The 25000-nt window shown below is 49.2% G+C and overlaps 1 protein-coding gene across 1 annotated transcript in view; it reads left to right on the top strand.

Moving 5' to 3' along the window:
• Positions 1-25000, top strand: part of abr (ABR activator of RhoGEF and GTPase) — a 186536-nt gene that overhangs the window by 144152 nt on the left and 17384 nt on the right. Inside the window, exons 10-17 of the mRNA XM_059655342.1 lie at positions 1567-1735; positions 3004-3126; positions 7017-7092; positions 7587-7691; positions 8566-8640; positions 11713-11810; positions 14283-14414; positions 22081-22140. Of these exons, the coding sequence (XP_059511325.1) occupies positions 1567-1735; positions 3004-3126; positions 7017-7092; positions 7587-7691; positions 8566-8640; positions 11713-11810; positions 14283-14414; positions 22081-22140 (838 nt within the window). The remainder of the gene's footprint in view (positions 1-1566; positions 1736-3003; positions 3127-7016; positions 7093-7586; positions 7692-8565; positions 8641-11712; positions 11811-14282; positions 14415-22080; positions 22141-25000) is intronic.

The raw sequence follows: 25000 nt of genomic DNA, 5'->3' as shown, positions 1-25000 counted from the left end.
CTCTGTCCTATCTCTCTCTATATCCTCTCTCTTCTCTCTGTATCCTTCTCTCTGTGTCCTTCTCTCTCTCTGTCCTTGTCTCTCTCTCTCTGTCTCTATCTCTGTCCTTGTCTCTCCCTCTGTCCTCTCTCCTCTTTCTTTGTCCTTGTCTCTCTCTATCCTGTCTCTCCCTCTGTCCTTCTCTCTCTCTCTCTCTCTCTGTCTCTGTCCTAGCCTCTCTCTCTGTCCTCCTCTCTCTGTGTCCTTCTCTCTCTCTCTCTCTGTCCTTCTCTCTCTGCATCCTTCTCTCTCTCTGTCCTTCTCTTTCTGCGTACTTCTCTCTCTCTCTCTCTCTCTCTGTCCTCTCTCTCTCTCTCCTCCTCCCTCTGCGTCCTTCTCTCTCTCTCCCTCTCGCCTCTCTCTGTGTGGCCTCTCTCTCTCTCTCTCTCTCTCTCTCTCTCTCTCTCTCTATCTCTCTCTATCTCTCTCTATCCTCTCTCTCTCTCTCTATCCTCTCTTTGTGTCCTTCTCTCTCTGCGTCCTTCTCTCTCTCTCTCATCCTCCTCTCTTCCTCTGTCCTTCTCTCTCTCTGTCCTTGTCTCTCTCTCTATCCTTGTCGCTGTCACTCTGTCCTTGTCTCTCTCTCTCTGTCCTTGTCTCTCTCTCTCTGTCCTGTCTCTCTCTCTCTCTCTCTCTCTCTCTCTCCTCTCTCTGTCTCTTTCTGTCCTCTGTCTCTCTGTCCTTGTCTCTCTCCCTCTGTCCTCTTTCTCTCTCTCTCTGTCCTTCTCTCTCTGCGTCCTTCTCTCTCTCTCTCATCGTCCTCTCTTCCTCTGTCCTTCTCTCTCTCTGTCCTTGTCTCTCTCTCTATCCTTGTCACTGTCACTCTGTTCTTGTCTCTCACTCTCTGTCCTGTCTCTCTCTCTCTCTCTCTCCTCTCTCTGTCTCTTTCTGTCCTCTCTCTCCGTTCTTTTTCTGTCCTCTGTCTCTCTGTCCTTGTCTCTCTCCCTCTGTCCTCTTTCTCTCTCTCTCTCTATCTCAGTCCTTCTCTGTCTCTGTCTGTCCTCTTTCTCTCTGCCCTTCTCTCTCACTGTCCTCTCTCTCGCTGTCCTCTCTCTCTCCCTCTCTCTATCTCTGTCTGTCTCTCTCTCTCTCTCTATCCCTCTGTCTCTTTGTCCCTTTCTCTCTCGCTGTCCCTCCCTCCCTTTTTCTGTCCCCATTTTGCTCTCTCTGTTTCTGCCTGTCTCTCTCTCTCTCTCTCTCTATCCCTCTCTCTCTTTGTCCCTTTCTCTCTCGCTGTCCCTCCCTCCCTTTTTCTGTCCCCATTTTGCTCTCTCTGTTTCTGTCTGTCTCTCTCTATCTCTGTCTCCCTCTCACTATTTCCTCTCTTGCTCTGTTCCTCTCTCTTTTTCTCCCTCTGTCTCCCTCTTTTTCTGTCTCTCTTTCTGCCTCTCTCTTTGTCTCTGTTTTTGTGTGTCTGTCTCTCTCCCTGTTTCCCCCTCCACTCTTTCTCTCTCTCTTACACGCTGTCTGATCCCCCCCCCATCTTGCTGTCCTCCCTCACATGTTTGTTTTTGTTCCTGTTCTCAGGAAACACCAGCAGTACGATTGTAAGTGGTACATTCCCCTGGCTGACCTCATCTTCCTGTCTGCTGAGGATTTGGAGCCAAGCCCGCAGGTTCACATTGTCCCTGAGCACGAGCTGGAGGAAATGAAGATGAAGATATCTCACACCAAGAATGAAATCCAGAGAGAAAAGGTGAGCGCTGAGCCGAGGTTCCCAATCCAGCCATGGGTGCGGGTGGAGTGGCGGCAGGGGAGGTTGGTGGGGGGAGTTAGTGTGTCCTGCCATGGTTCTTAGGGAGCACAGGAACTGGTTTGAGGTGTTATCTGTGCCTATGGGATGGCGTTGGGGCAGTGGAGTTGGGGGGCAAAGTTGGGGGACAGGAAATGCAGTTGGTGGACGAGGGGAGTTGTGATTGGGTGGAGAAGGTGCAGGGGGCAGGTTAGGGAATTCTGGGACATTGGTGGGAGTGTGGGTTTGGGCTGATGGAGTTCAGGCTCATGGGGACAGGTTCAATGGGATTGGATTCAGCATCAGGATGAAGGGAAGAGTTTTGTGGGGTCGGGGGCAGTGAGGAAGGAGGATTGGGGTCAGAGCTTCAGCAACGGGACTGCACTCCAGGGTCAGCTCCAGATCACCGGTGGGAAACCTCCACTTTCCATAAACTGTGACCCTGACACTCTCGCCCTCTTGCTCCCTTCTTCTCCCTCTCTACAATACCCCCACACCCCTCTCTCCCCTCCACACCCCCTCTCCCCTGACACCCCTCTCTCCCCTCCACACCCCTCTCTCCCCTGACACCCCTCTCTCCCCTGACACCCCTCTCTCCCCCCCACACCCCTCTCTCCCCCCCACACCCCTCTCTCCCCCCACACCCCTCTCTCCCCCCCACACCCCTCTCTCAACCCCACACCCCCTCTCCCCTGACACCCCTCTCTCCCCCCACACCCGTATCCCCCATTTCACCCTTCAATATCTGTCTCCCCCCGATCTCTCATCCCCCCACGTCTCCCCATCACTCCATCTGACCATCTCTCTACCCCGTCTCTCTCCTCATCTCTCACCTACCTGCCTCTCTCTTACATTCCCGTCTCTCTTTCTCACCACCCCCCACCTCATTTCTGTCTCCGTCTCTCACCCCAATCTCTCTCTTTCTCTCCCTCGTGTCTCTCTGTCCCTCCTGTCTTTCTCTCTCTCTCCTTCTCTCTCTCTCTCTCTCTCTCTCTCTCTCTCTCTCTCTCTCTCTCTCTCGCTCACTTTCTCCCCCCACCTATCTCGCTTTGGTCCCCCATCACTCTCCGTCCCTACGCTCTCTGTCTCCCCTGCACACTCTTCCCCTTGTTCTTCACCTCCTCGCCCTGTATTCTGCTCACCCTCTCCTTGGTCTCACCCTCCCCTCTTCCTTCTCTGCCTCTCCCTGTCTCCCCTCTCCCTTTCTCGCCTGCCTCTTCCTCCATTCCCAGAAATCTCCGAAGGGTCAGATCCGGGTTGTGGAGCGCCTGAAGAAGAAGTTGTGTGAACAGGAATCCTGGCTCCTCCTGCACTCTCCCACTATTCCCTTCCGGATCCACAACAAGAATGGAAAGGTGAGAGGTCACTGGCTGACCTGGGTCAGGAGGGGTCACTGGCTGACCCGGGTCACAGAGGGGTCACTGGCTGACCTGGGTCAGGAGGGGTCACTGGCTGACCCAGGTCTCGGAGGGGTCACTGGCTGACCCGGGTCACAGAGGGGTCACTGGCTGACCTGGGTCAGGAGGGGTCACAGCTGACCCAGGTCTCAGGGCGGGGGGGTCACTGGCTGACCCGGGCCACGGAGTGGTCAGTGGGTGACCCGGGCCACGGAGTGGTCAGTGGGTGACCCGGGCCACGGAGAGGTCAGTGTGTGACCCGGGCCACGGAATGGTCAGTGGGTGACCCGGGCCACGGAGTGGTCAGTGAGTGACCCGGGCCACGGAGGGGTCAGTGGGTGACCCGGGCCACGGAGGGGTCAGTGGGTGACCCGGGCCACGGAGGGGTCAGTGGGTGACCTGGGTCACGGAGGCGAGAGTGGGTGAGTGACCCAGGTTACAGAGGGGTCAGTGCAGTCAGTTGCTTTGGGGGCTGAGCGTCACAGCATGGGAAGCTCTTCAAGTGAGGCCTTTGGAAGGGTATGTATGGTGGTAAGGTGCAGTGTAGTGGGTACAGGCATTGACACTGTTGTGTGCATCATTTACCCTGAATCCAGAGGCTGCGTGATGTGTCTCATGCCAAGGTTCAGGTACCTGACAGAGGGCTGGAGAGGAGCTTGCAGTGTCTGGGGATAAATGTCATTGTGCATGCCAATGTGAACATGGACTGGACAGTGAAGGAGGTTCAGTAGAGTTAGGGACAACAATGAAGTCCAGGACTTCAAAAGTCATAATCTCTGGACTACTCCATAACAAACTGGCACAGGGAACCCTACATCAGAGAGATGAATGTTTTGGTGACGTGCTGGTGTGGGAGAAGTGGGTTCCAGTTTGTGGGGCTCTGGCACCAGGGCGTGGGAAACTGGGATCTATGCTGATGGGAGGATCACCTCCTGAAATGTGCTGGGGCTGGTTTTCTTGCTGAGTGCATAACTAGGGAGGCAGAGAGGGTTTTAAACTGAGTTGTGGGGACAAAGGATCACATTTGGGAAGATATGTTAAATGGTAGAGCTAAGGCAAAAGGAAAAGATACTAATGTAGGAAGTGATAAAGAAATATGACAGGAAGAGATAGAGTACTCAAATCCAAGAGATAAGGCTAAATTTACAAAATTAACAAAAGGATAAAGCTAAAGGGTCAGTATTTGAATAAGTGTAATGTACCAACCAAACCAAGAAACTGGGAGGTGAATAGACCTGACCCAGGAGACATGGCAGATTGAGATCTTCAAACTGAACCATGCAGGAAAATATTTAGGAAGGGCAGAAAGTTAGGGAAATGTAAAGGGTGTCTTTGTTAGTAATGTATCAGTGCAGTAGAAAGGGGATGATTAAGTCAATGAAATCAGGATGCAGAACAAGTTAGTGTACGAATGAGAAACGATAAAGTCTACAGTTTATTTGTGGGAGTGATGATCAGGTCCTTTATAGCAATCACACAGTGCAGTGGAACAGAAAGGAAAATGATGGGAAGCTGTCAGAAAGGCATGTTGATAATCATATGGGATTTTAATTACATACAGACTGGAAAAGTCAGATCGGCAAAGGTAGCTCAGAGGAGAAGTTCAGGGAATATTTTCAGGATTGTTTCTTCGAACAAGACCCTTTTTATATCCAATCCGAGAGCATATGGTGTTGTGCAGTGAGAGGATTAATAACATATTAATGAAATAGCGAGATTTTTTAGAGCTCTAAATGCAAGGTGTTGTAATGTAGGAATCACAGAAGGTTAGCAATTGGATAAATCAAGTAGTTAGAAAAGTTGTAGATTGTTATGTTTTATTGTGAAGGGAATTGAATATAATGGTTGGGAGTTATGCATCAGTTATATAGGGCATTGGTGAGACCATTCTGGAGTACTGTGACCAAAACTGGGCACTGCACCTAAGGAGAATGTCAATGCATTGGAGGCAATTCAGAGCTTTACCAGACTAATCCCTGGAATGAGTGACAACTTATGAGGGAAGCCAAGCTTGTATGTGCTGGAGTTTAGAAAAGTAAGCAGTGACTTAGAATCACATTATCTCAGCAGTGTACAAAGAGGCCATTCTGTCCATTAAGTTTGACCATAAGACCATAAGACATAGGAGTGGAAGTGAGGCCATTTGGCCCATCGAGTCCACTCTGCCATTTAATCATGGCTGATGGGCATTTCAATTTCACTTCCCTACACTCTCCCCATAGCCCTTAATTCCTTGTGAGATCAAGAATTTATCAATCTCTGCCTAGAAGACATTTAACGTCCCGGCCTCCACTGCGCTCCGTGGCAATGAATCCCACAGGCCCACCACTCTCTGGCTGAAGAAATATCGTCTCATTTCAGTTTTAAATTTACCCCCTCTAATTCTAAGATTGTGCCCATGGGTCCTAGTCTCCCCGCCTAACGGAGACAACTTCCCAGCGCCCACCCTTTCTAAGCCATACATTATCTTGTAAGTTTCTATTAGATCTCCCCTCAACCTTCTAAACTCCAATGAGTACAATCCCAGGATCCTCAGCTGTTCCTCATATGTTAAACCTACCATTCCGAGGATCATCCGTGTGAATCTCCGCTGGACACGCTCCAGAGCCAGTATGTCCTTCCTGAGGTGTGGGGCCCAAAATTGACACAGTATTCTAAATGGGGCCTAACTAGAGCTTTATAAAGCCTCAGAAGCACATGGCTGCTTTTATATTCCAACCCTGTTGAAATAAATGACAACATTACATTCGCTTTCTTAATCATGGACTCTACCTGCAAGTTAACCTTTAGAGAATCCTGGACTGACACTCCCAGATCCCTTTGTACTTCTGCTTTACGAATTTTCTCACCGTTTAGAAAATAGCCCATGCCTGTATTCTTTTTTCCAAAGTGCAAAACCTGACATTTACTCACATTGAATTTCATCAGCCATTTCCTGGACCACTCTCCTAAACTGTCTAAATCTTTCTGCAGCTTCCCCACCTCCTCAGTACTACCTGCCTGAACACCTAACTTCATATCATTGGTAAACTTCACCAGAATGCCCCCAGTCCCTTCATCCAGATCATTAATATATAAAGTGAACAGCTGTGGCCCCAACACTGAACCCTGTGGGACACCACTCATCACCAGTTGCCGTCCTGAAAAAGAGCCTTTTAACCCAACTCTCTGCCTTCTATCAGACAGCCAATCCTCAATCCAAGCCAGTTGCTCACCTCAAACACCATGGGCCTTCACCTTGCTCAGCAGCCTCCCATGAGGCACCTTATCAAAGGCCTTTTGGAAGTCTAGATAGATAACATGCACTGGGTTTCCCTGGTCTAACCTCCTTGTTACCTCTTCAAAGAATTCTAACAGGTTTGTCAGGCACGACCTCCTCTCACTACGTTTGCACTGACCCTTCAAAAAGCATCCCGCCCAGATTGAGCCACCTGTAACCCTACATGTCCCATGGCTAATCCATTGAACCTGCACATCCCGGAACTTGATTGAAACACATAGGATCCTGAGGACTCTTAGCTCAGGAGGTGTTTCCTCTTGGGATAAAATCTGGAACCAGTGGGCCATTGTTTAAAATCAGTATTGCCAATTGAAAACTGAGTTTATTTTTCTGAACGTCTTAGACTTTGGACCTCTCTCCCTGAGAAAGTGATAGAAGCATGTGCTTTAATATTGAGCTTTGTACAGTAAGGGGCTGAGAGGCTCTCTCAGAGAGGTGGGAATGTGGATGTGCGGTGACAGTCACATTCGCCATGTCATTATTGAATGGAGCAGCAGGCCCAAAGGGCCGAGTGGCCTCCCCTTACTTTGTGGTTTGTTTCATTGATTGTTTCATTTCTCCGTTGCAGAGTTTCTTGTTTCTGCTGTCTTCAGATTACGAACGCAGTGAGTGGCGAGAGGCAATTGAGAGACTCCAGAAGAAAGGTAGGTCGGGACTGCGTTGACTGGAGTGTCTCGGAGCTTCTGGCAATGTAGCTACCCTGACAGAAGCCCCAAGGACCTGAACCAAAAACCGAGCTCCTTAGCCCTGACTACCACCACAGTTGCCAAGCTCAGGCCTCTGGCCCGGTTCATCTGTGGGAGTACCTGACTGCCAGCAATTACATCGCTGGCTGACGGTGAGAGTATAACTCCTGTCCCAGGGCAGGAATGCCCTGGATCAGCTCCCACTCAATATGCAGGGCCAGTGTTAAAATGCATTTCTTTATCTCTCCTTTTATTCTCTGTCCCTTCACCCATATCTCTTCTTCATGTCTCTCCTCTCTCCCCCTCAACCCTCTGTATCTTGCACTCTTTCTCGTCCCATTACCACCTTACCCTCTTTTTCCTTTCTCTCTCTCCTCCCCTCCCTGATGCCCTCTTCCTTTCCCTCCCTATTGCCCTCCCCATTTCTCCACCACCTTCCCCCACCCACACAGACCTGCAGGGTTTTGTGCTCAGTTCCCTGGAGTTACAGATGCTGACCGGTGCGTGTGTGAAGCTGAGGACCGTCCACAATATTCCTGTCACCAGCAATAAAGAGGGTGAGAGTCTGGTGTTGGGGGGTAAGGGATTGGTGAGGCCGGGTGTCGGGGAGGTGAGGGGTCAGTATTAGCAGGGTTACGGTCAGTGTAGGGGAGGTGAAGGTTCAGGAGTCGGTGTTAGGGAGGTGGGGGGTCAGGGGTTGGGTGTTAGGGAGGTGAGTGATCAATGTTGGGTGGGGCCGTGGGCGGTGTTAGGGAGGTGAGTGATGAGTGCTGGGGGTGTCAGGGTTGGGAGGTGAGTGATGACTGTTGGGAGTGTCAGGGTTGGATGTTTGGGAGGTGAGTAATGACCGTTGGGGTTTGGGGGGGTGTCAGGGTTGGGTGTTAGGGAGGTGTGTGATGAGTGTTGGGGTTTGGGGGGTGTCAGGGTTGGGTGTTAGGGAGGTGAGTGATGAGTGTTGGGGTTTGGGGGTATGTCAGGGTTGGGTGTTAGGGAGGTGAGTGATGAGTGTTGGGGTTTGGGGGGGGTGTTGCAGGGTTGGGTGTTAGGGAGGTGAGTGATGAGTGTTGGGGTTTGGGGGGGTGTCGGGGTTGGGTGTTAGGGAGGTGAGTGATGAGTGTTGGGGTTTGGGGGGGTGTCGGGGTTGGGTGTTAGGGAGGTGAGTGATGAGTGTTGGGGTTTGGGGCGGTGTCAGGGTTGGGTGTAAGGAAGGTGAGTGATGAGTGTTGGGGTTTGGTAGGTGTCAGGGTTGGGTGTTAGGGAGGTGAGTGATGAGTGTTGGGGTTTGGGGGGTGTCAGGGTTGGGTGTTAGGGAGGTGTGTGATGAGTGTTAGGGCGGTGGGTAGGGTCAGGGTTGGGTGTTGGGATGTTGAGTGGTGGGTGGGTACTGAACCCATAGTATTGTCTGATCCCTGAGTGACCTTCCTTCTGCAGATGATGAGCCAAGTGGTCTGAATGGTTTTCTCAATGTCATCGTCCACTCAGCGAAGGGCTTCGATACCCCAGCCAGTGAGTCACTATGTTCCCTTCAACTCATCCCTTTCCTGCTCCTGGCCTCTCTCATCTCCCCAACTTTGCTCCTCAGCACCTCCTCCCCCAATCTGCTATCTCTACCTCCTCGTCCATTGCCTCTCCTATCACCAGCATCACCCCAGCCTTTGTACCCCCCTCCCCCCGCCTTTCTCCGCTGTGCTGCGTGATCTGTTGTGCCTGATGGAGATTGCTGCCGTGATCATCTTGCAAGAATCTGTAGGCCAGCTGGTCTAACGAAAGTCCTCGTTACGTTGACTCTGTCTACCTTGTTACACAGGCGTTGTAAAGGCCGGATGCTAGCTGTCACTCCTTTGAAATCTTGAGCTGTTCTGCCCACAAGTCCTATGATGCATCATCAGAGTTTATTTTTTCACGGGATGTAGGGGCCTCTGCTTCATCGTGGTGCTCTACAGAACAAATTCCTTCAGACTGTTCTCCCATGTCCTCTCCGCCAGCCTTTCTTTCATTATTAACATTCATTTGTGTATAAAATTAGATCTTGTCCCAAATCTCTGACTTTGGTAATGTCGGTGATCTGGAGGTTACATTATTTTCCCCATGTGTTCCCTTTGGATGTTAAAGACTGGGTGGAAGACCATTATCTTTGATTTGCTTCATCACAGTCTGAGATCTGAAGGTCCCTTTAATCTCATGGACATTAAATCTCTTGGATTTCCTCCCTGGAGGATGTCTTCCTGCCTGAAACATGCAACTTCTTCTTTGCTGTACCTTGAATCATTGGAGATTGATCATCTCTTCTTGGTGGTTTCTTCCATGGAGTTGTATGCATTACCTCATCAATCTGTGTCTTCAGAATTTTATCCTCAGTCCATCTGTGGATTTGTGCTGAAACATGCAAACATTTACTTCAATTTGGATTGTCCTTCACACTCAGTTCCTTATGTTTGAGGATTCCTTCTGGTTGGAATGTTGCTGAAGATTTTTCCTTGGAAGATAAATAATCAAATATTCTGTTTGAACTTGCTTTGTAAAATTCAAATCTAACATCAGACTTGAAGCTGTCATAGTTATTGTTCTTTTACAAGTGTACAGGTACACTTTTAAGTGTAGCTTTCTGATTTTTATCAGTTACAGATTCAACGGTTGGCTAGCTCCCTGTTTGAGTTTTATCTCCGGCTTTGTTAGCTATTGTGGTGTGTGAACACATTTCAATACTTGAGATTAAGGAATGCTACTAGCAATGTAAGGAATACTAAATAGTAGTTAACTTATACATACTACACTGTCAAAAGTTTTCACTTGAGTAGGAAGGCTTGTCTTGACTTCAATCTTCACATAGTGAAAAGAGAAAAACTATATAAAGTTAAAAAACAGTTGTTAAAGGAACAGTTGGTTGAGAAACTGCTGGTCAAAGGATAGCAGGTAGAAGAATTTTTTTGGCTTCCCTTAACTCATCGCAGAACTTCTCTTAACTTCTGGCAGAACCTAAACAATACATTCATCTACTGAGATTAGTTACATTGGCATAAGACTGACAGACTGTCAATGAGACGATAGGGAACCTATGACCTGGATTGGTCTGAGGAGGTTACAGCCACCACCCTGTTTACACAGAGGAAACTCCACAACTGGCCTGGCCTGGTGTGAGAGAGAAAAAACACTTCCTGCTGTAACTGCAAGAGTATCTTGTAGTTAACAAGATATTGTTTGTTACATGTTAGAAAGAGTTATAGGTTAAATTGACACAAGAGAAATTGTTACAGAGACATTGAGAAGGACTCAATATTCACGATCACTGTTTGAGATTCTGTGCTGTTCTTCTCAGCAGCATATGACATCATCATAGTGGGTACCTACAGTGCTTCTCAATATTAACACACTGACCACATATACAACACTACCCAATGCCCACACCCTGGGCCCTGCTACTTCCTCTCTCCTTTTCCCTCTTCCCCATCTTCTCCCCCTTGAAGAGGTTGTAGACTTGCTCACTGAGCCGGTGTGTTTGATTGCAGATATCATTCCCCTGCTAGGTACGTCGTCAGTGTGCCCCCGGTGAAGCTTTGGTGTTCTGTCTCACTTGTTATTTTATATGCCTCGGTTTACTGGGATGGTTGGCATCACTTTGGGTTTTGCTTTTCAGTGGTTTATATATCAGGTCCAGTTCAACGTGTTTGCTGATGGAGTTCTGGTTGAAATGCCAGGACTTCAAGAATTCCCTGGCGTGTCTGTGGCTCGCATGATTACTGATGCGTTGTCCCAGTTGAATTTGTGTCCCTCGTTGTCCGTGTGTAGTGAGACGTGTGAGAATTGGTCGTGTCTCTTGGTGGATAGTTGGTGTTCATGTATCCGTACTGTCAATTTTCTTACGGTTTGGCCTACGTAGTGTTTCTCACAGTCCCTGCATGGTATTTTGTGTATTATCCCAGTTTTGCTGGTTTTGGGTATTGGATCCTTTACGTTCATCAGTAGCTATCGCAGGGTGGTTGTTGGTTTGTTTTCTAGGCGTCTGAGTAGTCTTGTGGTCATCTCTGAAATGTCCCTGATGTACGGTAGGGTGATTAGTGAGTCTGGTCGTGTTGTGCCTTCCTGTTCTGATCAGCCTCAGAGGTAATGACAGGTTGTGGTTTTCGAGTATCCATTCGTTCTGAAGACTCTGTATAATTGCTCCTGCTCTGCTTTGCGTAGCTCCAGGTTGCTGCATTGTGTTACAGCTCACTTAAATAACGTCCTGATGAGCTCCATTTGTGGGTGTTGGAGTGGTGCCTGGTGTAATTGAGTGTCTGGTGCTCTGTGGTCTTTCTCTCTGCGCTAGTTTGGAATTCCTCATTATTTTTGTGTTCCACCATCATGTCCCAGGAAGGATAATCAGTTGCTGTTCTCTTCTTCTTTTGTGAATTTTATCCCCTTGAAGTATTAGAACACAATGAACAGGGTTCAGTAAAGGTAGTAAGTGGACCTTGTTCTCTCCAATAATCTGAACCACTAAAGCCCTCTGCTGGCCCGAAACTGCCTACTGTGGGGGTAAAGTGTGTCCCTACAATTTAATTTATTAATTCTCTCTCTGTCTCCCTGTCACATTCCCAGGTTTATACTGTACACTTGAAGTCGATTCCTTTGGTTATTTTGTCAGTAAAGCAAAGACCAGAGTTTTCAGGGACACAACAGAGCCACACTGGAACGAGGTGAGTTCGGGAGGTTTTGGGGTTAAACTGATAAACTATCCCATTGTAATCCTGTCTGGAATCAAAACATTATGATTCCATCAGATTAAAGGGTCCCAGAACACAAGATCACTGAACTTGTCAGTATCACATCCCCTGAAAATATAGCCTCTCCATTTCCCCCTTCACCTGATGATGCTCAGTCTCTCTCTGTCTCTGACCCCAAAGGGTGCAGACTCTCAGGGATGATTATTCAAGATGCCGAATTGATTCACTTGGGCTCAGACTGTAACAGAATAGAAAGGGGCTATTCATCATCCCCATACCTGTGCTCTCCAGTTTGTCCCAATCACCCTGTTCCTTCTCCAGAGAACTGTAACCTTTTCTTATTCAAGTATTTATCATTCCCCTTTTGAAAGTTCTTGTTGAATCTGCTTCTGTTGTCCCTTCAGGCACCGTGTTCCAGATCACAGCATCTTGCTGTCTCAAAAAATCATTCTTTTCTTCACCTCCTTGGGTTTTTTCACTGATTCCCTTCGGTCTGTACCTCTCTGGCTACTGACCCGACTGCCGCTGGGAACAGTCTCTCCCCCCACCTTGATTATATCTCCTCTTGTCTTCAATGCTCTGAGGAGAGCAGTCCCAGTTTCTCTCTGTCCCTGAATGCTGCCTGGAAATTCTCCATGCCCTCCTAAAGACCATTACAGATTGCTGAAAAAGAATCTCATTCCTGTGGTGGAGAGGGCCCAGAATAAAGGGTCAGAACCCACAAAGCCAAACCAAGCTGTACTGTGGTGACATCAGGAAGCATTTCCACTTTCAGAGAGGAGTGAAGGTCTGGAACGCTCCTCTTCCCCAAAAAGCTGTTGTGTTTGCGGAACAGCCGGAACACCTCAGGACTGAGGTCAGGTGATTTTTTGTTTTGGGGAAGGGGATTGAAGGTGGATTCAGATCAGTCATGATCCAATCAAAAGGTGGACACACTGGAGGGATACAGGAGCATCATAGAATCCCTGCAGCATGGAAACAGGCCCTTCAGCCCAACAAGTCCATACTGACCCTCCGAGCATCCCACCCAGACCCATCCCCCTATAACCCACCTAATCTACACTGCCCTGAACACCATGGCCAATTTTGCATGGCCAATTCACCGAGCCTGCACATCTTTGGGCTGTGGGAGGAAACCAGAGCACCCGGAGGAAACCCATGCAGACACAGGGAGAATGTACAAACTCCACACAGAGAGGCACCCGAGGGTGGAATCGAACGCAGGTCCCTGGTGCTGTGAGGCAGCATTGCTAACCACTGAGCTACAGCCCATCTTTTTAATGTGCTATGATGGTTCTTCAAAGCTGGCACATATCAGAAGTCACTGCCAGTGGATATGGGGTGTGTACGTGACCAATGCCCATGGAGCATGCAGCGACATGCTGGTGTTCAGTGTCCAACATGGAGGGTGTTTGGAGAAAGCAGCGAAAGTATCAGGTGCTTGTTTTGGTTTCTTCGTCGAGTTTTCCTGACAATGGATTGTTTGATGAGCCTGGCAAAATGGGAGCCTGAATATTAATGAGGTTAGTTGGGTTATTAATGAGGCATTTAACAATCAATGATGACCACTGCCTGGCGAGAATTTCACCATGCCACTTGTGAGAAGCATAAACGATGTCATGAGACGATTTCAATGTCGAGATGGTCCTCATGGCATTTGTTGTCTCAATTCTGCCACACACCTTGCCATTGTCCGCAGTGTTCAGACTCAGTAAGACCATAAGAAATAGAAAATAGGAATATACTCTTCAACCCCTCAAGCCTGATTCACTATTCAGTAGGATCATGGCCGATCCAACATTCCGACATCTATTTTCCTGCCCTTTGTCCGTACCCCTTGATTCCCTGACTGATCAAGAATCCATCCCGGACTTAAAATATATACAAGGATTCTGCCCCCACAGCTCCCTGTGGCAAGGAGTTCCAAAGACTCTCAACCCTTTGAGAGAAGACATTCTTCCTCTTCTCTGTCTTAAATTGGTGCCCCTTTATCCTGAGATTATGCGCTCTGAACTAGATCCTCCCATGAGGGGAAACATCCTCTTAGCCATCAAGAATCATATAAATTTCAATGAGATCACCTCTCATTCTTCTAAACTACAATGAACAGTCCCAACCTGCTTAACCTTTTTTTGTAAGACAATCCCTATCAACCAGGGATCATCCTTGTGATCCTTCTGTGAACTCAAATGAAATAATTTTTCTTAAGTAAGGTGATCAAACTGCTCACAGTGCTCCCACAGGATTCCACCCTATGTGTGCATAAGGAGCTTTATAAAATGGTCAGAGTTTTAACTTTCATAGTTTTATGTTGGTGGTTTTTATGAATGGTCTTCTCCTGTTCCTGTTTAACAGGCTCAAGGAGGGGGCTGAATGGCCTCCCTCCATTGTCACGATGTGATGAATTGGGATGCTATAACAGTTTGTTGCCTTTGTTACTGACAGGAGTTTGAGATTGAGTTGGAAGGTTCCCAGACATTGCGGATCCTTTGTTACGAGAAGTTGTACGACAAAATCAAACTGAATAAAGACGACAATGAAATTGTGGATAAAATCATGGGCAAGGGGCAGATACAGGTGAGTGTTTTTCCATAACACAGTGAGAACAGGCTTGGCAGGGGCTGAATGGCCACATCGTGCTCCTGTGAATGAAATGTTAAAGTGATGGACTGTGCAGAGAATTGATAACCGGGAGGATGTGAATACAGCCCAAGTGGACCATCACCAGGGGCTGTGGCTTGTGAAGTTACAAGTATTGTCCTAGGCAGAGGTGCGGCTGCCCAGTGTGGGCACGGGATGGGGGGTGGGTGGGGGAGTAGTGTGGGTACTCAGGGAGTGGGTGTGGATTGGGAGGTGAGGTTACCCAGGGATGTTTGGCGGTTGGGAAGGTGTTGAGGGTGGTGAGGTTGCTCAAGGATGGTGCAGGTTGTGGGGGTGATGTTGCTCAGGGAAGAGGGACTTGGGGGGGGGGTCGTGTGAGATTGCCCAGGGAGGAGGGGTGGCTGGCATCCTGCCATCAGGTATGTTTATTTTCTCTAAAACTTTTCTTCCCACTGGCAGAAGTCCAGGGAAATGTTATTCCTCGATATTGGGCTGGTTTTGAACTGAGTCATTTGCTCATCCAGTCTGGAACCCCAGTGGTTCCTTCCTACACCCCCACACCCCACGTCAGAGCTGGCATTATTGTGAGAGGGGGACTGTACCCCCCTGGGCATTGAAAGGAATTAAAGTCTGTAACACACAACCTTACATGGTCACAGACCGAAACAGTAACAAGATGCAGTGACTCTATTTGTAGATCCAGTGATGAGGTTGGACATGAACCAACTGCTGCATTCCACTTTGAGCAGTAAATGTAGCTTCCCGGCACTGTTTAAAAACCACAACAAAAACATGTATTTACGTAGCACCTCCACATACCACAAAGCATATCAAGTGATGCAAACTTGTAATGAACAGCTGGGGTTCATTTTCATCTAGCTCAGGCAAAACGGCCTTTGATTGGATCCTCATCTGACAGTGCGGCGCTCCCTCAGCGCTGACCCTCCGACAGTGCGGCGCTCCCTCAGCGCTGACCCTCTGACAGTGTGGTGCTCCCTCAGCGCTGACCCTCCGACAGTGCCCGCTCCCTCAGCGCTGACCCTCCGACAGTGTGGCACTCCCTCAGTCCTGTGCTGGAATGTGAGCCTAGAATTTGTGCTCGTTTGTTTGAATTGAGATTTCCGCTGATGACCTGTGTCTCTCAGGGGGCTGTCATGTGGAATGAGGATTGGACTGAGCTGTCGCAGTGGAAGAGTGAGGGGTCCACAATAGACAAACGACCCCTCGTGAGGGGAGTGATGGGCCCATGAGGGTGTCAGTGAGTGAATTTGAGGCTGCCTCATTGAGACAGGGAGTCGGAGCACAGACAGGGAGTGCTGAGTCTACAGGTTAGGAGCCGCTGTGTCACTCACAACATGCGCTTTGGTTTTGGAATATTTGTCTAGCTTCCACTCTGGGACATTAATAGTTGGGGAAATTGTGATGATATTTCCATGGGAGAGTTTCTGCTGCTTGTCCCTCCTATTCCCTAGTGAATGGTGTGTCATCGAGAGAGAGCTGAGAGTTCGTTGACCTGTGGAGTGGTTCACATACAAGAATAGATTGATGTCTGTCTGCCCCCAGCCCCAGCTCCCGCTCCACCCCACACCAAGACCACAAGAATTGTTAACCCTTTCTGAAATAAACTTAACTACATGAGAATGCGAATCAGACTGAGACACTTAGATTTATATAGCAACTTCAAGGAATTCAGAACTGCCAAAGTTTGTCACAGCCAATGATAACTCCAGGAGTGCATTCACTCTAGTGAGGTAAAGAACATAGCAGCCAATTCAAGCAAAGCATGATCCTGCAAATAGTAATGTAATAATAACATGAGGGACACTTTTCAGTGATAACTGCTGAGAGGAATGGGTTGGTCAGGACCATGACAGTACAATCTCCATCACTTCAAAAAATTGCCGTAGGATTTTGGATAACATAGGATACTGGTCAAGACCACACCTTGGTCAATGACTCCATTGAAAGACAGTGCCCACTCCCTCAGCACTGACCCTCCGCCAGTGCGGCGCTCCCTCAGCACTGACCCTCCGACAGTGCGGCGCTCCCTCAGCACTGACCCTCCGACAGTGCGGCGCTCCCTCAGCATTGACCCTCGGACAGTGCGGCTCTCCCTCAGCACTGACCCTCCGACAGTGCGGCTCTCCCTCAGCACTGACCCTCCAACAGTGCGGCTCTCCCTCAGTACTGACCCTCTGACAGTGCGGCTTTCCCTCAGCACGGACCTTCCGACAGTGCGGTTCTCCCTCAGCACTGACCCTCCAACAGTGCGGCACTCCCTCAGTACTGACCCTCCGACAGTGCGGCTGTCCCTCGGCACGGACCTTCCGACAGTGTGGCACTCCCTCAGCACTGATGTTGTAATGTTTCTGTTTTACTGATATTTACTTTTGTTTGCTGTGTGTCTCCATGTCCTGCTGAAGGGGCTTGTGTGTTGTTCCGTCAGCTGTTACTCTGGAAATTTGAATGCTTTAGTCAGAATTAACGAGAGAGACCAAAGAAATCATTTTAGGGAAATTATCTTAATGTTGTTTGCAGCTGCCTTAAACAGTCACAGCAGTGATCAAGCCCCTGCCTGACTTGCTGAAAGGGTTAAAGCTGACAATTACTGTTGAACCTGGGGTCAGATCCCAGAGATTACAGCCAGCACCGATTGAGTGAAAGTGAGACTGCGAAAGAAAGGGGCAGTGAGGAGGGAGACAGTATCTGGATCACAGCTGGTTGCTCCCAGTCAATGTCCTCTCCACGATAACCGCTCAGAGTCAGAAGAAGCTGCTCTGCCATTTACCAAGGAGTTTGCGGATCCTTGTTCTGTCACTGCATTTGGAACTTGAGATCTTTGCTCTCTTACTCAACTGGTTGCACAGCCAGCTGCAGCATTCCTCATACACCCATTTACAAACTGGGCTGAATTCTGGTTGGTGAGCGGGTACAGTAACCGTTCACAACGAGGGTTCAGTGTGGGCTGAGCTGGTACAGCACAGTGATGCCAGGATCCCAGAGGCCTACGCCAAGCCGGAGAGAGTTCCTCATTGCCTGCCTGGAGATTTCTGTGGCACTTGTCTGAAGTTCCTGGGCTGATAGAGATTCTGGATCCTGTGTGTGAGCAAATGGAAAGGAGCTGTGCACTGCAGGAAGCTGACAGCAAGAGACACTCAAACACGGGAGCCAGACTGTGGGGTCGAGTCCGCAACAAATTACTGGGAGCAAAGGTCGTCTCATTCAACTATCTCTTTATCAAATTATTTAAAGTCTTATGGGCTATATCAATAATCTTAAACAAGGAAATCACATTCTAATCTGTTAAATTCTGCTGCCTTCAAGCTCTCAGAATATGTTACCTGTCCCTGAGTATGAGATTTACTCGTTGCTTCTTTTGTCTGTCTCTCTTTAATTATTCACTCTGAATTGTCAACTGGACAGAACCATTTATTTAACCCTTTACCTGCTGACTGACATATAGTATTTATTCTACAACTTGTTCTGTTCTAAATTGTTTTGTTTGGAGCTAATGAAAGATTAGAATTAGGAGGTGATTTATTGAGCTCGGCCTGATAAAGGAGGAAATTGCTTCCAAGTTTAATGTTCAGTGTTTCTGTGTGAATCCTGTGATCGATTGGGCAGTCAGTAATGGTCACTGCTGAAACTGATCACCTCCTGCTTCAATGGACAGGGCAAAGGGATCGCCTACAAGCTCACAGAACTTTAAAGTGAACAGTAATAACCTGAAAGGCTAATGGATTTATATTGAGGTGAAGAGAATTCAAAGTGAGGTTGAAATCATGTCTCAGCTACAGGGGGCCTTGATCTATGAGTGCTGATACTGAAGGACATGATCCTATACAGGGGGTATATTTTAAAGGTCTGATATACAAACATTTTCTGTACTTACAAACCGCTCCTTAATATTGTGGTGCAACGTTTTCCAACTCAAATACAAATCAACTTATGAACAGATTCAAGTGGAATCCATTTTCCGCCTGGAGACCGTCGGTAGACAAAGCACTGGTTGAACCGAGAACTGTACTGAGCACACTGAGGAAGGAAGTATAGACCGTCAATGAAGGGCAGTATTATGGAGAGATGATACAAACTAGAGTTGTGCTCTCTGGAATTTAGAAGATTAAGGAATCATTTGATTGAAGTTTTTAAGAAACTATGGGAACAAATAGGGTTGATAGAGAAAGTATTTCCACTGACTTGGCCGTCCAGAACTGAAGGTCAAATTCTAAAACTTAAATCCAGGCTTTCACAGTGGGTGAAAGATGATGGAAACTCTCTTCAACAAAGGCCAACAGATAGATGATCAATTGTTCATTTTAAATATGAGATTGATAGTTTTTTTGTTTATCTAAGGTTTAAAGTAATTGGCAGAGTAAATGCAGTAAATCTTTCCCCGTGCGACAGGGGAGTAGGGTCTGGAATGCTCTGACTGAGAGTGTGCGTGAGGCAGCTACAATCCAGGCATTTGAAAGGAAATTTGACTGTTAATTAAAAAGGAACAGTGCGCAGGGTTCCACAGAGAAGGTAGTAGAGAAACAGTGTATGGATTGGCCATTTGCAGACACAACGGGCACATGTCATCGTTATGCACTGTCATAATTCTGTGAACCTGATGTGTGAAGGAATGTGTGGGATACGCAGCTCAATGCAGTTAGCTGTGACCAGCCATGATTCCATTGTAGGGTGGAATGGGTTTGAAGGACTGAATGGCCTCTTCTTGATCAGTAAGCAAACTTCAGTCTGTAACATCCTGGTAACAGGAATGGCGTCAGTAGCAGACCCCAAGCCATCTGTAATTCCGTCCGAAACTGGACCCTGCAGCCAATCCACCCTCATGCTCAATGGCCCCTTGCTACCTTCCCCTTGCAAATGCTCATCTCCAATTCTCCTTTTGCTGAATCACTGTCCAATCGTTTGCTGTCCCTGGCTCTTTCTCACACTCCCTGTGCCCCCAACCTCCCAAAATCCTGACCCCACTCCTGTCTCCCCCACACAGTGAGCCCTAAGCCGATGGGAGCATGAGGCTCCGAGCTCCCTATCTTGGGTCCATGCTGACTGCACACACCCAGAGTTGGCGTCAGTACTGTTGGTTTCGGGAGGGGGACATGAGTGTTGACCTCAGTTGGGTTACTCCTTGTTGGCTGATGCTGGGGCTGCTGCAAAACCATCTCAGTCACCCACAGGATCAGCTGCTTCAGAGTAAATGTGTGGAAAGGTTTCCGGGATCTTGCTCTGCACAATTGTAGCCTATAGCAGCTGGGAGTGAAATAGCGCTGTGCTGTTGGGGTGTTTGTATGAAGGAGCCATGGACAAACTGCAGCAAAGTGAAACTCAGAGAGACAGCCTCTGCGAGGAGACCGCTGACAGCTCAATCTGTCCCTTGTTCAGACTCTGGAAATTGGTATTGATGGGGAGTGGGGAGGGAATGGGGATTGCAGAGGGCCGAAAGCAGGCAGCTACTGACAGTGCCTGCCAGAGGCACTAGACTGCTGACAGCAAATCTACATACAAACTTACAGAACAACATGTGGGATTTAAAACCTACTAGTTAGATATTCCGAGATAACACAGTGTGGAGCTGGATGAAAACAACAGGCCAAGCAGCATCATAGGAGCAGGAAGGCTGACATTTCAGGCCTAGACCCTACTTCAGAAAAGGATATTCCCTCCTGGTTCCTGGAGTTTCACATCCTCAGACCGAGCACAAATTAGAGAAATGAACAACACAGAACTTGCCATAACAGACAAAAGTGGAACTGGGAGACCAGACAGTATCTCAGTTATTGTATGATCGGGTTGCCAACCACATCCCCTCCCGTTACCCGCACCACACTCGGTCCCCGTGGCTCTCTCCGTCTCACCGGGTCACCGTGTATCTCTCTCACTGGGTCCCTGTCTCTCTCTCTCTCTCTCACTGGGTCCCCGTGTCTCTCTCTCTCTCTCACTGGGTCCCCGTGTCTCTCTCTCTCTCTCTCTCTCTCTCACTGGGTCCCCGTGTCTCTCTCTCTCTCTCTCTCTCTCACTGGGTCCCCGTGTCTCTCTTTCTCTCTCTCACTGGGTCCCTGTCTCTCTCTCTGTCTCTCACTGGGTCCCCGTGTCTCTCTCTCTCTCTCACTGGGTCCCCGTGTCTCTCTCTCTCTCTCTCTTTCTCTTTCTCTTTCTCTCACTGAGTCCCTGTTTCTCTCTCACTCTGACTGGGCCCCCGTGTCTCTCTCTCACTGGGTCCCTGTGTGTCTCTCTCTCTCTCTCTCTCAGTGTGTCTCTGTCTCTCTCTCTCTCTCTCTCTCTCTCACTCTCACTGGGTCCCCGTGTCTCTCTCTCTCTCTCTCTCTCTCACTGGGTCCCCGTGTCTCTCTCTCTCTCTCTCTCTCTCTCTCTCTCACTGGGTCCCCGTGTCTCTCTCTCTCTGTCTCTCTCACTGGGTCCCCGTGTCTCTCTCTCTCTCTCTCTGGGTCCCTGTGTCTCTCTCTCTCACTGGGTCCCCGTACCTGTATCTCTCGGTTTTTCTCTGTTTCTGCCAGTTTCCATGTGGCCAGTGGCGCTGCTGACGGCCTAGGAACAATGTTCTCTCTAAGCTCTATCTGCACAGCCTCACTGACATTCCATGTTTGGTGCGCTCATGTTCCGTGTTCAGTGCACTAACACTCCATGTTCAATGCGCTGACATTCCGTGTTCAGTGCGCTAACATTCCATGTTCAAGGCGCTGACGTTCTGTGTTCAGTGCACTAATATTCCATGTTCAGTGTGCTAACATTCCGTGTTCGGGGCACTGACGTCCCGTGTTCAATGCGCTGACGTTCCGTGTTCAGTACATTGACATTCCGTGTTCAATGCACTGACAATGTGCTGACTTTCTGTGTTCAATGCGCTGATGTTCTGTGTTCATTGCGTTGACATTCAGTGTTCAATGTGCTAACGTTCCCTGTTTGGCACGCTGACATTCCATGTTCAATGCGCTGACGTTCCATGTTCATTGCGCTGACATTCCGTGTTCGGTGTGCTGACGTTCCGTGTTCGGTGTGCTGACGTTCCGTGTTTGGCGTGCTGACGTTCCATGTTTGGCGTGCTGACGTTCCGTGTTCAATGTGCTGACGTTCTGTGTTCGGTGTGCTGACGTTCCGTGTTCAATGTGCTAACATTCCCTGTTTGGCACGCTGACATTCCATGTTCAGTGCGCTGACGTTCCATGTTCATTGCGCTGACATTCCATGTTCAACATGCTAATGCTCCGTGTTCGGCGTGCTGACGTTCCATGTTCGGTGTGCTGGGGGACGTTCCATGTTCAGCGCACTGACACCGATCACGGCATTGATTCTGGATTCCGGAAGTGCCTACGGTGCACAGATTGCAGAGCTCTGTGTAGAATAAAGTACGAAGAGGGAATGCCGCCCACTGCCGGAGCAGGCAGTGTGAGGGGTCAGTCAGTGGGGCATTGTGAGGTGACTGCTTGGATCAAGCTGAAGCCTCTGCCTGCAGTCTGCCCCTGGCCTGGGAGTAATGGGAGTGTAGGCTTCAGTTGGATGTATTGTTGGAATTCTGTGGGCCAGAGTTGGGGTTTAGGGCATCAGCCTGTGGTTGTGGAAGCGGGATAATGAGTTTACTTCCCTTTTCCCTTTCACCATTTCTGTCCTCTCACAGCTGGACACACGGACGGCCCAAAGCAGGAACTGGCAGAATGCAGTCATCGAAATGAATGGGGTGAGTGTTTATTACATCCAGGGATTTGGAGCTTCTGAAGATTGTGTGTGTCTGTGTGTGTGTCTGTGTGTGTGTGTGTGTGTGTGTGTGTGTGTCTGTGTGTGTGTGTGTCTGTGTGTGCGTGTGTGTGTGTGCGCGCGCGCGCAAGATTGACAGTGTGTGTGTGCGAGATTGTCAGTGACTGTGAGTGCGGGAGATTGTGAGTGCGCGAGATTGTCAGTGAGTGTGAGTGCGCGAGATTGTCTGTGAGTGCGCGAGATTGTCAGTGAGTGTGAGTGCGCGAGATTGTCAGGGACGTGTGTGTGCGTGCACGCGGGATTGTCAGTGAGTGTGTGCGCGTGCGAGATTGTCAGTGAGTGTGTGTGCATGTGCGCGAGATTGTCAGTGAGTGTGTGTGCATGTGCGCGAGATTGTCAGTGAGTGTGTGTGCATGTGCGCAAGATTGTCAGTGAGTGTGTGCGTGTGTGTTCGCGCGAGATTGTCAGTGAGTGTGTATGTGTGCGTGAGATTGTCAGTGAGTGTGTGCCCACGCGCAAGATTGTTAGTGTGTGTGTTGCCACGAGATTGTCAGTGAGTGTGTGTGTGTACAAGATTATCTGTATGTGTGTGTGCATGTGTGCGCGCACATCAGATTGTCTGTGAGTGTGTGCACGCGAGATTGTCAGTGAGTGCGCGTGTGTGTGTGCGTGAGATTGTCAGTGAGTGTGTGTGTGTGTGTGTGTGTGCGCGGGTGTGCGAGATTGTCAGTGTGTGCGTATGTGCGTGCACGCGAGATTGTCAGTGAGTGCATGTGCCTGTGCAAGATTGTCAGTGAGTGCGTGTGTGTGTGTGTCTGTGCGTGTGCGAGATTGTCAGTGAGTGCGTGCGTGCGTGTGTGTGTGTGTGTGTGTGTGTGTGTGTGTGTGTGTGTGTGTGTGTGTGTGTGTGTGTGTGTGTGTGTGTGAGAGATTGACAGTGAGTGCGTGTGCGAGATTGTCAGGGACGTGTGTGTGCGTGCACGCGGGATTGTCAGTGAGTGTGTGCGCGTGCGAGATTGTCAGTGAGTGTGTGTGCATGTGCGCGAGATTGTCAGTGAGTGTGTGTGCATGTGCGCGAGATTGTCAGTGAGTGTGTGCGTGTGTGTTCGCGCGAGATTGTCAGTGAGTGTGTATGTGTGCGTGAGATTGTCAGTGAGTGTGTGCCCACGCGCAAGATTGTTAGTGTGTGTGTTGCCACGAGATTGTCAGTGAGTGTGTGTGTACAAGATTATCTGTATGTGTGTGTGCATGTGTGCACGCACATCAGATTGTCTGTGAGTGTGTGCACGCGAGATTGTCAGTGAGTGCGTGTGTGTGTGTCTGTGCGTGTGCGAGATTGTCAGTGAGTGTGTGTGCGAGATTGTCAGTGAGTGTGTGCGCGAGATTGCCAGTGAGTGTGTGCGTGTGTCTGTGCGTGTGCGAGATTGCCAGTGAATGCGTGCGTGTGTGTCTGTGCGTGTGCGAGATTGACAGTGAGTGCGTGCGTGTGTGTGTGTGTCTGTGCGTGTGCGAGATTGTCAGTGAGTGCGTGCGTGTGCGTGTGTGTGTGTGTGTGTGTGTGTGTGTGTCTGTGCATGTGCGAGATTGTCAGTGAGTGCGTGTGCGTGTGCGAGATTGCCAGTGAATGCGTGTGTGTGTGTCTGTGCGTGTGCGAGATTGACAGTGAGTGCGTGCGTGTGTGTGTGTGTCTGTGCATGTGCGAGATTGTCAGTGAGTGCGTGTGCGTGTGCGAGATTGCCAGTGAGTGCGTGTGCGTGTGCGAGATTGTCAGTGAGCGTACTTGCAGGAAGTGTGTCCCGCTGCAGCTCTTGTTAGACCGCATGACGGCTCTGGAGCTGCGGATGGACTCACTTTGGAGCATACGCAATGCTGAGGGGGTCATGGATAGCACACTTAGTGAATTGGTCACACCACAGATTAGGATTGCTGAGGGAGAAAGGGAATGGGTGACCAAAAGGCAGAGGAAGAGCAGGAAGGCAGTGCAGGTGTCCCCTGTGGTCACCTCCCTCCAAAACAGATATTCCATTTTGGATACTGTTGGGGGAGATGGCTCACCACGGGAAGGCAGCAGTAGCCAGGCTCATGGCACCGTGGCTGGCTCTGCTGCACAGAAGTGCGGAGGAAAAAAAGGGTAGAAGGGCGACAGTCATTGGGCATTCAATTGTAAGGGGAGTAGATAGGCGGTTCTGTGGTCAAAAACGAGGCTCCCGATGGCATGTTGCCTCCCAGGTGCACGGGTCAGGGATGTCAGATCAGCTGCAGAACATTCTGACGGGGGAGGGGGAACAGCCAGTTGTCATGGTGCATATAGTCACCAATGATGTAGGTAGAAAACAGGATGAGGTCCTACATGCAGAATTTAGGGAGTTAGGAGCCAAGTTAAAAAGTAGGACCTCAAAGGTAGTAATCTCAGGATTGCTACCAGTGCCACGTGCTAGTCAGTGCAGAAATGAAAGAATAGCCAGGATGAATGCGTGGCTTGAGAGATGGTTCAGGAGGGAGGGGTTCAGATTTTTGGGACATCGGGACTAGTTCTGGGGAAGGTGGGACTATTACAAATTGGACGGTCTACACCTGGGCCGGACTGGAACCAATGTCCTTGGGGGTGCTTTTGCTAATGCTGTGGGGGAGGGTTTAAACTAATGTGGCAGGGGGATCGAAACTAGATATTGGACGGAAAGGAGGTAGTAACTAAAGCCAGTAGGGAACTGGATAATGGAGTCAGTGTGACTAAAGGGAAGAGTAGTCGGGGAGCAGATGATGAACACAAAGGGACAGGTGGTCTGAGGTGCATTTGTTTTAATGCGAGAAGTGTAGTAGACAAGGCAGATGAGCTTAGGGCT

This window comes from Stegostoma tigrinum, chromosome 27, assembly GCF_030684315.1.
Source record: "Stegostoma tigrinum isolate sSteTig4 chromosome 27, sSteTig4.hap1, whole genome shotgun sequence".
In the NCBI taxonomy this organism is placed as follows: domain Eukaryota; kingdom Metazoa; phylum Chordata; class Chondrichthyes; order Orectolobiformes; family Stegostomatidae; genus Stegostoma; species Stegostoma tigrinum.
Note: the sequence above shows the minus strand (reverse complement) of the source record. Positions and strands in the feature narration are given on the sequence as shown.